This window comes from Neopsephotus bourkii, unplaced genomic scaffold (genome assembly GCF_033783945.1).
Source record: "Neopsephotus bourkii isolate Nb327-2 ecotype Australia unplaced genomic scaffold, CSIRO-AGI_Nbou_v1 NB_379, whole genome shotgun sequence".
Classification (NCBI taxonomy): domain Eukaryota; kingdom Metazoa; phylum Chordata; class Aves; order Psittaciformes; family Psittacidae; genus Neopsephotus; species Neopsephotus bourkii.
Genome location: NW_026900884.1, coordinates 1,682,834 through 1,695,535, shown reverse-complemented (window position 1 = coordinate 1,695,535; position 12,702 = coordinate 1,682,834). Strand labels below are relative to the sequence as shown.

Below are 12,702 nucleotides of genomic sequence, written 5' to 3'. Positions count from 1 at the left end.
CCCTCCCTCCCAGCAGGAACTATTATATAACAAAAACTGTCATAAATGGAAACTGCCCAAGAAGCATGTTCTCAAAAACTATGGCTTCCACCTACAAGCACACCTCCTCAGATGAAACAGAGCACTGCAGTCCATAGGACTACCCACTAAACTTAAGACGCGCATGTTTAAAGGAACAGGATTTTACAACCCTGGCTACAGTCATTAAATTGGTTATGTCAAAAAGTTGGCTTCCATGTCCTTAATTAAAAAAAAATCATGCCTGAGCATGGATAGAAAAAAAACACACTCCCTCAACATAAACTGCATCCAAAGCATTTCTTCTGCATTGCTTTACATTGCTTGTTGTACTAGGTTTTACATTCTTATTAACTAGTTGTTTGGGTATTTGAGAATTCAAAGATGCAAACCACTATAAAGCACCAAGTATTATTTTGCAAGATCTCCACAGCAGGGGGTTACCAGCAGGTGGAAAGCATCTAGAGAAAGGCTTTCTGAACACAAAAAACAGGTGCACAGCACCTACTGCTCAGCCAGAAGTCCAGGTGGGAGCTCCTGTTTATCATTGCTGTCGGGATGCAGAGCCTCCTTAGCTCAGGTGAATAGCACAGGCTATTTAAAAGTGGGACGTGCGCTATTACAAACTTTCCCCTGGGAATTTAACTAGCAACAAACAAGAGCTCACCCACAAAATAGTCTTAATACTTGAACCTCGTAGCTTTCACAGCCCATGAGGTGTATGTACTTTTCCACAGAAAGGAAAACATGTCTTAAGTGTAAAGGAGCCAAATGAGATACAGCTCCCGATGTATCCACAACCATTCCACGTGGTAAAAACCTCACAGCTGAAACACAAAAGAGCGAAGGAAACTTAAAAAAAAAAAAGGGGGGGGGGGGGGGGGGGAAGGCGCTGTCAGGTGCTATGAGGGATAAGCACCACCTTGCTCGGCCCGGGGACATCCCCGCTACCCGGCTCTCTCCACACACCCTGCGAGAATGCCCCGAGGGCCTACACTGCTGGTCCTTGACGGGGGTCCCTGCGCAGCTCCGATCCTCCCTGGGTGAACAGGGTAAGCCCGCCCCAGCTCCTCCTCCCGGGCCTTTACCGTAGGGACAGCTACGGCAGCTCCGCGGGCCCAAAGCCTTCCCGCGCCTGGCCGCGGAGCACAGAGCTCGGCGTGCCCCGTGAGCGCGGCGCCCTGATTGGCGCCCAGCAGGCGGGCCGTGCTGTAAGGCAGCAAACGATTGGTGGGCTGGCAGCCGCGTGCGGGCGCTGCCTGGCTTTGTACACACGCCGGCCCGCTCGGCCCTTTAACAATGGGTGAGGCGGGCGGCGCCGCGTGATGGCGGGGGAGCCGTCGGGACGTCGCGCCGTTCTCAGGTGCCCCGGCCCCGCCGCGGCCCTCAGCCCCGCCGCTGTGTAGGGTGAGTGGTGGCTTCAGCAGAGGAAGTGCTCCCGAACTTCGCCGGGGCGCGACCATCCTCCCTTGGGGCCGCCGCTTGGTCCGCGCCCCCTTCGCTCAGCCGTGCGCCGCAGCGGGAGGGGGCGGCTTAACGAGCCTCACTTGTGCCTCGCATGGCGGACAGCTGGGCTGGGGGTACGGGGGCGCCCCGCAGCGCGGGCGGCAGCTGATCGCGGTTAACTGGAGGCGAGCGGGGAAGGAGCGAGGGTGGTGCTGCCCGTCCCGTTCTGTTCTGCCCTCCGTGCTCAGTGGGTGCCGCTTCCTCCCCTTTTCCCAGGCCCCGGCCGCCGCGCCGCGCCGCCGATGGAGCTGGAGGCGCAGTGGTGGACAGGACAGCTGGCTGCCGACATCCACCAAGCGCTTCGCTACAAGGTAGCCCAGCGCGCCTGGGATTCGGTGGGGGAGGAGGGGTCTGAGCGGGGGAGCTTAGCGGGCGGCGGCGGTGGTCTCGGTACCTTTGTGAAGGCTCTAACAATCGGAGCCAGTCCCGCGGCTGGAAGCGGCGTGGAAAGAGTGAGGCGCCCGGGCTTCGATGGAGTTTGCTTTATCCTCGGTTACAGCTCAGGCTGTTTGTTCTCGGGCGTGACAGTTTCTGTGAGTGACCGGACTCTTTTCTGCATTTAAAAAAGCACAGGGGTCACGGGACGCTTAATTCTTCTGTCTCGATGTGGAAGTGGGCTCAAGTTTAAGCTCTGCAGAAAGCGTTGTGGAGCTGTTGGAACAAAAATCTCCAAAAGCCAAACAAACACTAGGTGCAGCGAGAGGGTTTAGGTAATACTGCTTTGAAGTTACTTCAGCTAACTCAAAGTTGCTCTTTGGGGCTGTTTTCTTAATAAAATACGTCTTATGCCGGGAGCTGAACAGTTTAAAGTGACTCAATCTACTAAAAATGCACTTTTGCAGCCTGATAGTACTTGGTGAGTGGATTATCCTTATTTCATGTGTGACTTTCTTGAAGTAGGGGTGGTGGGACAGGAGGACAGGATAATTTATTTGCTACCAAGATTACTGTTATTAAAGCGTGGTGAAAGATGCATTCTAAAGCTTAATACGTATGGGGGGTTGTTAGGTTTGGGGGTTTTCTTTTCTTCACTTCAGTAGCATGTTTCCGAACTTTGACCTTAAGACTGAAAATTTGGCTGACTCCATTCCAACTGGATGTTGTCAGGCAGTCCCGTTGGAAATGTAGTTGTACTCAAAATGCTACTTACACGCAGTAAATAGGCTGCACAATCCAACTCATACATTTATTAATGATAACAAAGGACAGCACTGCTGTTCTGCTGTATACAAGAGGAGGTACTAGGCAGGGGCTTGGGGAATGTTCTTTCTACTAGTCCGAATTTTGTATTCAAAATAGATGATGTCACAGACTTTTCTCATCTGTGGTGTTGGTAGGGCTTTTGTTTTGTGGGGTCCCTGCCTCAAATCTGAGACAGTGTGAGGTTTATGTACGCGTAACTAAACGCCTGAGAGCACACTGTAATCAGTGTCAGTGCAACATCAATCAGATCAGATTAACTCGGGGTTTAAACATGCATGCAGCAAATGTTGACACATTGCACGCCCCATTCCTCTTCCTAAGATCACTACCTTCGGCTACCAGTTAGTGCCCTTCTCCTGGAGGCACCTGCAGAGATCTAGTAGCATTGGAACATGCAAACGCTTCAGTGCAAAGTCTGATTGCTCAAGTTGAGCTGTAGTGTGAGGGGATTGAGTTAGCTCTTGGACTTTGCATTGAAGCAGCTGAGGAGTACTCACATACCCTTGCTGCTTCCTTGTTGGGAGGTACAGCCTCTGCAGTACAGATAATACAACAGAAATGGTAAAAGCTAAAGTCACCTGAGCCATTTTCCTGATTGAAAGATGTTGAATTTAAAATTGTTACACTAATACTATGAAGGACCAAATTATTTCTAAGTTCTTCTGTTATATAACAGATTTTGTTCTGTGAAAAGAAATGCTGAAATTATGGGGACAGAAGGAAGAGGGGAGAAATTTGAAAATTCCATTAAAAGTTTGAGACTATCAGCTATATTAACCTGATACCAATTCAAACTAAATAATGGTTTTAACAAAATTGCATGCTGCTGTCCATCTAGGAGCTGAAGCTGCCCTCCTACAAAGGACAATCTCCCCAGTTACATCTGAGAAGATACTTTGCAGATCTGATTGCCATTGTGAGCAATCGGTTCAGACTTTGTCCTGCTGCACGACATCTAGCTGTGTATCTGTTGGACCTCTTTATGGATCGTTATGACATATCTATACAGCAGCTGCATGTGGTTGCTCTTTCCTGTTTACTTTTAGCAAGTAAGTATATAGCACCAAAGTTTAACTAGAGCAATATAGGTTCTGCTGCCAAATATAAGGTGTGTCTTGATAGGATACAGCAGATAGGGGAAACAAAGTGGTTTTAAAATGGGACATACTAGTGTATATCAGTTTTGCCCAATTGGTAGAGCCTTTCTTTAGACTCTTGTTTTGAGTTCTGTTGGCACCTGTTGAACCTGATGGGACAAAAAACAAACTGACATGAAAAACTAATATTTATACTTGGAAACAAATTGTTCCAGGGGGAACTTTCAGAGCTGTATTGTAGGAATAGAAAGACTGTCTTTCTGAGGACCTCTTAAAATAGGTCGATCCAGTGCTGGAAATAGGAAATTTGCATAACTGTGATAAAGAAATTAAACCATCTGTAGACTGCACTGCACCCTGCTGATGGTGATGTGTGGTTCTGGAATACTTCAGATTTCATAAATTGCAGTGGTCATTAAGCAAGCTAAGGCTAACATAAACCCTGTATTGTCACATGCAAAATGTAATACTGGTGAAATATGAAAGTGAATGTACAGCACTCTGAAAACAGAATTAATTACAAACACTCATTATGGGCACTGCTGCTTATATTGACCCCAGCTAGATTCTTGTGGTATGTATCCGTCTTTTGACATTTGTGGGCCCCTTTTAGATGTCCCCAAAGAAATATGGGTACAGTTTGCTGGGGTACCTGCTGCATTTATTCTTAAACCAGCAAATTCAGATAAATGGGTCCTGGCAGCAGAGCTGGTTGTTGGTTCAGTTTCTACTGATCTGTTTCCCTGAATATTTTAATTTTCTCAAATAAAATGTATGGTATCATAGCTCCATGTTCTCTCTGCTAGAAAACCAGAGCACTGAGGTGTTGGCTATTTTTGCTGTACTGCTTCCTTTCATTGCATCCCCGTCTCCCACTGATACAGCTATCTAACAGAACAGTTAAACAAGAAAGGGGTTATTTCAGATTATTCTGGGGTAAACTTTGACTGTATGCCACCAGCCAGCAGTCTTTTGGCAAAGGATGAGGTGCTGAATATGAAAACCTTGCCTCGGAAACCAGTGTAATCCATTTAGGAAAATGGATTTACTTTGAACTAATGCCAGACTTTCAAATGAAATTCATGTTGCAAAGAGAATTATAACTTTAAGAAAAAAAATCACCGCTGCCATCTTTCATGACAAGCTGCAAGTAGAGCTCCAAAAGCTGAGACTAGTTGTTCTTCCAAGCAGCAGTGCATGAATTGTTTCAGAAAGTACAAACCAGAATGCTATTTTAAACTTTTGCCCTGTGTGGCTTTAACAAGCAGTTTAATCACTGATGCAATATATTAGACAGAACACACTATGATGTATCTGATAAGGTTACAAAAGTAGTAAGAGAAATTATGATGTGATTCCTGAAGCTTTTATTTCTGTAATTACTAGAGTGTGGGAAAGAAAAACTAACAGACTGAGGCTGGTATTGGATTAAGTCCTGTATAAGTACCTTGAGTGCTGGGGGGAGGAGAAAAATGTTCAGTCCAAAACTCCCTAAAAATGTGCATTTACAACATATCATGTAGTACTGAATAGAGTGTAAGATGGAAAGAATTTGCAATGAAATTGAAATAGCACAACCATATGGCAAACTGTATGGAAATATGACACTTGTTTCTCTTATTAATGGGTTTTCTACATACACAATTTTGCTTCAAGCTAAAACCATACAGGCCTGACAAGTTAAAAGTCCAAGGAAAGCTGAAGCTGCTAGCAGCATTAAAGTTGAAACAGTGTATATAGCAGCATGGATTTTCAGCCGTACATTGCTGAAATCCATTTGTTTGAAGGGCAGGAGCAGCTTACCAGCTATCAAATCTAAAATGATACCTACCATAACAGGCATTAAAAGCAGCCACGTTAGCTAGGGCTCTAGCTGTACTCTAATGAGCTTTAGAAACAAAAAGGGTGTATGGGGGTAGGAGAGTGATGAAACTCAAATGTTGCAGTGTTGTGTATGCCAAGGCACATCACTGTGGTATTTCATCAATGATGAGGACATATAAAATAATTTGGTGACAAAAACTTGCCTATGCAGTACTTCACAACCAACTTCTGTGTGCCAGGGTGCGAAAACCAACAGGACATATGCACTGCACAATATCCTACAGAGTGTTTGACAGCTCTTTATAGTACATACCCCTTTTTGTCTCTGATGACACCTTCCATTTAAGTTTTGCATCTGCAGCAAAGTCTCAAGCTTGTTTGACATTGAACTGAAATATGACCAATGCAGACATTAGATACAAGCTGTTTTGCAGTGCAGTTGTGCTGAAACTTACTTTTTTTTTCCCCTCCTCTTTCTATTCATCGGAAGGTAAATTTGAAGAAAAGGAAGACAGTGTTCCCAAACTTGAACAGCTGAACAGCTTGGGTTGTATGACTAACATGAATTTGGTACTAACAAAACAGAATTTGCTTCATATGGAGTTGTTGTTGCTAGAAACGTTTCAGTGGAATTTGTGCCTCCCAACTGCTGCTCATTTCATCGACTATTATCTTTCTATTGCTGTCCATGAGACTGATCTTCATGATGGCTGGCCAATGGTTTGCTTAGAGAAGACTAAGTTATATATGGCAAAATATGCTGATTACTTTCTGGAAGTATCACTGCAAGGTGAGTTATGTATTCCAGGTGATGATTCCTCTGTTGCATTGATAGACAATGTCCAACTTAAATTAATCTTTTTCTTATTCCTTTCTTCTAGATCATGCATTTTTAAATTACACTCCTTCTTTAGTTGCTACTGCATGTGTAGCTTCTTCAAGGATTATCTTGCGTCTCTCACCAACGTGGCCTACCCGACTGCATCATCTTACTGCATACTCCTGGGATTTTCTAGTGCCATGTATTGAGCGACTATTAATGTAAGTTAACAGCAGCTTTTTTTTTTTGCCCTTTTTTTTTTTTAAGCCCATTTCTGGATCTGTTGGTATGCTGAATGGCTGTTAGCACTCAGAGTAAATTTCTTCTTTTAATTTCAGTTTTTATATTCTAAAAATACTTAGGTATTAGGTAATATAGTTAAGTAATAACTGTTTTGTTCTTTCCAAAGAAGAAAATCTTATCAGATCTAACCTCTTTCCTGTTCTTTCAACAAACAAACCTCAGCCTTGCATTTCTACTGAACATCTTCTGGCATGCTTTGAGAATCTGTTAAATAGCTTGTTCCCAATCTCTGTAGTCTTCTCAGAGAGCAGAAAGAGAGTGAAGAGTACTGAAGGCATAGGAACTTCTACTTACTCTGAAGTCTCTATCCCTTGCAAATTCAAGGGATGCTCCAAACAGATTATGCAGACTGAGTGGCCAACTCTGGGGGGAGGAAATGACCAGGAGGTTTTATTTAATGTTGCTGTACCCATTTCTGCACTACAGTGGAGACATACAGCTGACATGAGACAAAAATGCCAAAGAGAACCTTACTGAGAAGGGTTGTTACACAATAAGTTCTTTTATTCTAACCTTTAAGATCAAAACCTATGCCCACCATAAACTACTTTCCTCCTACAGAAGTTTTCTTTAGAAGCATTCTGTAGAAGCATTTAGAAGTATTCTGTAGAAGCACAGGAACAGCTATATCTGGAAGAAACGCATATTCATTATAAGTGTGACATTGCTTTTGCTTTGCTAATGTGTGTAATGAGAGGAATAGTACCTAAAGTATGTGAGTACTACTGTAGGATTTTCAGTATTGCTGTCGAACATTTGTGGGGTGTGAGAAAGGTGAAGCGTTTAGGTCATCCTTGCAGCGCACCATAAAAAGCAGTCTTTCAGGAAAATCTATTGAGGGGTTGAACCCCAGCTGTCTTCAAGAGATCTGCCCTGTTTAGTACAAAAAAACCCTAGATGATTTTAGGCCTGACTGAAGTATGTAGGTGGCACCTGATTAACCTCAGCATAAGAGCAAGAGCTAAATACGCTTCAGACAGGTGTAAATCAAAGGGAATTCAGGTGAGCTAAACTGTCTAACTGAAGTGTGCTCAGTGGGCTAGAAAAAAGGTGAGAGGAAGATAAAAAAAGGCATTTTCACTGCCCAGAACAGAATCCAATATTAGTATACATATGATTTAAGTACTGTAATGTACATCTTTAAGAACCCTCTGATGTAATGTCTTTAAACCCTATATTCTCTTACCCAACTTAAATGTAGTAGACGCAGCAAATAAGTTTTAATTTCAGGTTCTGGTAATCTGGCACTTTATTGCAGTACCAGTAGATTATATTGTACTGGTAATTTTAGATACTTCTGTATTATTTGTATTGTACTTGCTGTTTATTTGCATTTTGTATTGCTGTGCAATGAAGTGAAATGCTGAAAGTGTATTCTAAAGAAACAAATTTTTAAATCACAGATGATTTAAAGGGTAGGCTAAAATTATTTTTCCTCTTTTTAAGCTTTGGAAGCCTTCAGATCAAGCACTCTAAAAATTCTGCAGTTTAAATGTTAACCTAGAAGAGCTTAAATTATTTTAATATCTATTTTCATGTACTCTGTCTTCTCAATTTGTTTAGTGCGCATGATAATGATGTGAAGGAAGCAAACAAGCAAAAAGGACAACATGCTCAGTCTGCCCAACACACTGTATTTCAGACCCCAGCTCCAACTCCCCAGCAGGCTAATGCTCAACAGCACATACCACAGTATCTCCAAGCTCATCAGTCTTCATTACAGTATCACCATCAGGCATCACAGCAGCAAAACTGTCAACAGATATTATCATCTAATCATACAGCATCTTACCCACTTCAGACTTGCCCTGCTGCCTTACAGTCTACTGTTCAGGCTCGAGGCCATGCACAGACTAGTGCTGCAATGTCACTCACTGCTCCGCTAGAAGTGAAGCCATGTATAAGTGTCTCCTACAACCGGAGTTATCAGATGAATGGACGATATTCCTGTATTACTCCCTGCTTTGAGAGGTGATAAGTACAGAATAGTTTTGTTCTTGTTTGGGGTGGGAAGTTGTGTTTAGGGGAGTTATTTTCGGTTGTTTGGTTTTTTTTTTGTTAACCCTCAAATAAGTTTGAGGGCAACAAATCAAATAAAAGAGTGTCTTTCTAGGAAAAAAGGCAACTGGATTGGCAAGCAGTACCATAGGTCAGATACAGACTTGCTACAAGCACACAGAACACCCTCCAAAAAGAATGTGTATACCTGGGGGTGATAAGTTCTTACTCTGGCACTCGGAATACTCAGTGCTTCTAACAGACATCTTTGAAATACTAGTCAAAAATAGCTGTGGATTAACTACAGACTTATCTTTTAATGAAGGAGATATGCAGTATTATTTTGAAGACATTTATGTAATACCACCATACAGTATTAACAGTTTACTGAAACTTCAGAATCCACTGAATGCCAGGTTTCTCCAGATACATGGGAACCACAGGAAGAAACAAATCTCATCTGGCTAACTCCATATTCTTGCCCCCTTTTCAGCATATGTGATGGATATTTGCTTTAGGCTAAGGCATTTGAGTTAACTGGTATTTTGGCTAGTTCTTAAGTTTTGTACCTCACAGGATAGACACTATATTTTTGCTTCTTTTCTTTTCCCTGTCCTTTTTAAGTTTAAAGTAACTCTTTCATACTAACTCAGGGAATTTTCTATTCATTACTCTGTGCTGCTGGTTTGTATACTTAATTGGGTATAACTTGAAGGGAGAAAGGTAAAGAGGGAAGAGACTATAGCAGGTGGAGTGGCTTTTCTTCAGGGCATCTATATGCAGGAGTACCAAAGGGATATGTTAATATTCACAGAATGTAGATGTAAGCTACTGCCCAGCAGTGTGCTACTGAGTAACTGAAGAGAGTTTCAGCTGAACTTGTACTGTACTAGAACTACTACAGTGGCTGCAATTCCTCTGTGTATACACAAACACACATGTATTATTAATCAACAGAGGGCATCCTCCAGTTGTACTGACGGTATCACTCGTACAAAAAAAAGTACAGTTAAATGTACTTTCAGGCTTATAGTGGAGGAAAATTCTCAGGTAATAGTGGGACAACTTTTTCTTCTACTATTTTGGAGTTCTAGGAGAAAATGCAGAGATTTACTCTTCTAAATGGGTGGATCAAAAATATATTGCAGAGTGAACTGCTTTATCACAATTAAGGTGCTAATTATGTAACTTTATGGAATTACACTATCTCCTGTGGAGTGGATAGTCAGAGGGTAGAAAGCTTCAATCATCCAACTATTGGATGAAAATGGTGATATTAATGGAGGTTTTGTTTTGTTTTTTTTTTCTTTAAATACAAGAAGATACCTGACTTTCTCCTGTGGTGGAATATAGAAGAGAGAGGGGTATGGGTGACAGGATTCTTACTACTTTAAAATATCTTTATAGTTTGTGGACTTGAGGCTTTTTTTTTTATTTGTTCTTTTACCACCTTCTGGCCTGTCTTAGTGGCAGCACTTAAAATTATGTACCATCTAATGACCCTGAAGTATTGTGAATCTTACAGAGACTGTTTTGAAAGCAGGGGCAATTAAGATAACATTATCAATATTTATCACAGAAGAAGGGCCTTACCATAATGTTCATAGTGGAGGGAAGACAGCTGTGTTCATTCTTTCCTGGGCTGAATGATAACATGCTACAAAAACCTATGCATTGTGGAGGAGAAGAAATCCTGTTTCTCTTGGTTTGTTTTGGTTTGTTTGGGGTTTTTTTTTTGCATAAATCCCGATTTTTGTGGTGGGCTTTTGTAGCATGTATGTGCAAGTCAGGAGGGTGAATGAAAGAGATGATCCTCTGCTTTATGTTACAGAATCAACTTTGAAATAGGCATAGTGGGGTCAATTCTTAAATAAAGTGCATGTTGGTTTGGTTGTGGTGTTCTTGGTTTTGTTTTATTTTTCTCTCCTCTCTCCAACTTTTAATGAATATTTGCCCATGTCTGAGAGTAGTGTTCAGTAGAGACCTACCACCTCATAAGATGCCATGTTTTTTATTCAGCATTGTTACCCATTTAAGAGGGAAATGGACTTCTTTCTCTGGGTTTCGTTTTGTTGCAATGCTGTATCCAAGTCCTAAATGCTCTAACTACCTCTGATGCTATGAATGTACAGTCTTGTAATAGACCACAACTTGAAATAACAGCAGATGCCTGTAGCAATCTTTTCTGTAAAATCTTTAAATCAGCTAACTTGTCATTGCTATTTGTGGCACAGCAGTATAGGCTCTTTTTTTTTTTTTCTTTTTTTTTTGAATATTAGTAAATTTATCCCATAGGCATTTGATATTTAAAAATTTAACTAATACTTAACACTGGAATTATAATGGGCAGGGGTGTATTCAGTTAGTTAATACTGCAAATTTACATGTAATAGGGTATTTTTTATTTGACTATTTTAAGACATTAGGTCAACTGTAAAAAGATCCACTACATGCTGTTTGTTTTTAATTTATTACTTAGTCTAAGTTTTTTCTGACACTACAGCTGCATAATGTCTACAGAGAAAATATACACTAAACAGTTTCAATATATTATTTAAAAGGGCTTTATCAGTGTATTTAAAAATATGCTGTTCTTACTGTTAGAACCAAAATGTGTTTTTTATGGCATAAATAAGAATGGTGCTCCTAAATGCAAAATGTCCAACCAATGGAATCTTTGTGAGTGCTATGCATTCGACTTATTTTTTAAAATAAAACTAGTTTTCAGTAAGAAGTCTTGACTGTTATGCTTTCAGGGGTGGGTGTGTTAAAACATGTAAACTGACCCTAGTCTCTCTTTCATCATCCCTGTGTATGGGCTGAAGAGGTAAGGATTTTCTTCTGTCTCCACACCCTTTGTGACACTATAATAAGCTTCAGGAACACCATGACTCCACAATTAAAAACAAAACACAAAAAAACCCCAAAACCCAAGAGGAAGGAAATCATGCAGGAAGGGGCTTAGAACTAATTGCACCCACAGCACATGCTAGACATTGTATACTTCAACAATAAGTCTAGTGCACATCTGTAACAAAGAAATCAAGAACAAAAGAACTGTAGTAGTTCAAGATCAGGGGTGCAAATTCATTTTGTTCTCATTAAAAACCACAAAAAAAGCCCAGTGATACTGGGAATCTCATAGTAGAAATCATTAGGAGATATGGGACAAGCCTTTTGTCAAGAGCTGCAATCACTGAGGGTATTTACAATAGTTGTGAATACTCAGTCATGCTGAAGGCAACATAAAATTGTGATGCATCCTAGCAGAAGTGTTTTAGTTGCTTACAGTTTCTGATAACTGCTCCTTACTAAAAGAAATTCTAGTTCTTCCTCATAAATGTGCACATTTCACATTTGTTATGAGGCTGTGCGATTACGGATAGAGCTCCAAAAATTACAGTAGCTTACATAGAATTTAATTTCTCTAAAAAAATTAGAAAATGAAGTTGAGATATGTTATCTTGCAGCAATCCAGAAACGGAAGGAGAGCAAGCTCTGCTCTGTCCCACTGAGGAACAAGGGCAACGTTCCTGTACAATGGTGGCATATATACTGCATTGTACTTTAGATCTTGAAAGTTTTGTCCTCACCCTTAGGCCAGAAAATATCAAGTCTGTCTAGATTTTCTCTTTGAAATCTCAAGTTTTTATATCTATTTTTTTACTGTAATTACAGAATAAGAACTACCCCTGACCTTGATAAGTCTCTAACAACTATAAAGACTGCCAGCTACTTTTTCACTTGAATATTTCAGTACAAGTCTCGGCTTCAGATTTTAAATTGCAAGTCTGAGGCTTTTTGTGTTTGTACATAAAGCTTTTCTTGTCATCTCTGCTTCCCATGACCCAGGTTCATTATCTATATTAAATATGAGGATATATTTATATTCTTCCTGCGTTGCAAATTTAGCTTAAAAAATGAAATTTAAAG

The 12,702-nt window shown here is 41.1% G+C and overlaps 1 protein-coding gene across 3 annotated transcripts; it reads left to right on the top strand.

The window, feature by feature from the left end:
- The first annotated feature begins 1,288 nt into the window (after positions 1–1,288).
- Positions 1,289–11,503, top strand: CCNJ (cyclin J). Of its 3 annotated transcripts, none has more exons than XM_061349032.1 (6): positions 1,289–1,425; positions 1,741–1,835; positions 3,566–3,776; positions 6,139–6,438; positions 6,530–6,689; positions 8,335–11,503. In XM_061349032.1, exons 2-6 carry the CDS (start codon positions 1,767–1,769, stop codon positions 8,744–8,746), a joined length of 1,152 nt encoding a protein of 383 aa, XP_061205016.1. In that variant the 5' UTR covers positions 1,289–1,425; positions 1,741–1,766; the 3' UTR covers positions 8,747–11,503. The 3 variants fall into 3 exon arrangements, with proteins under 3 accessions (XP_061205016.1, XP_061205015.1, XP_061205017.1); XM_061349031.1 differs by having other exon boundaries at positions 1,741–2,057; XM_061349033.1 differs by lacking the exons at positions 1,289–1,425; positions 1,741–1,835 and adding an exon at positions 1,919–2,380 and having other exon boundaries at positions 3,566–6,438.
- Positions 11,504–12,702: the final 1,199 nt, after the last annotated feature.

Coding starts and splice junctions, on each gene's coding strand:
- CCNJ (XM_061349031.1), top strand. CDS start 1,767: ATGGAGCTGGAGGCGCAGTGGTGGACAGGACAGCTGGCTGCCGACATC. Junction 6,439..6,529: donor TCTGGAAGTATCACTGCAAG/GTGAGTTATGTA, acceptor CCTTTCTTCTAG/ATCATGCATTTTTAAATTAC. Junction 6,690..8,334: donor TGTATTGAGCGACTATTAAT/GTAAGTTAACAG, acceptor CAATTTGTTTAG/TGCGCATGATAATGATGTGA.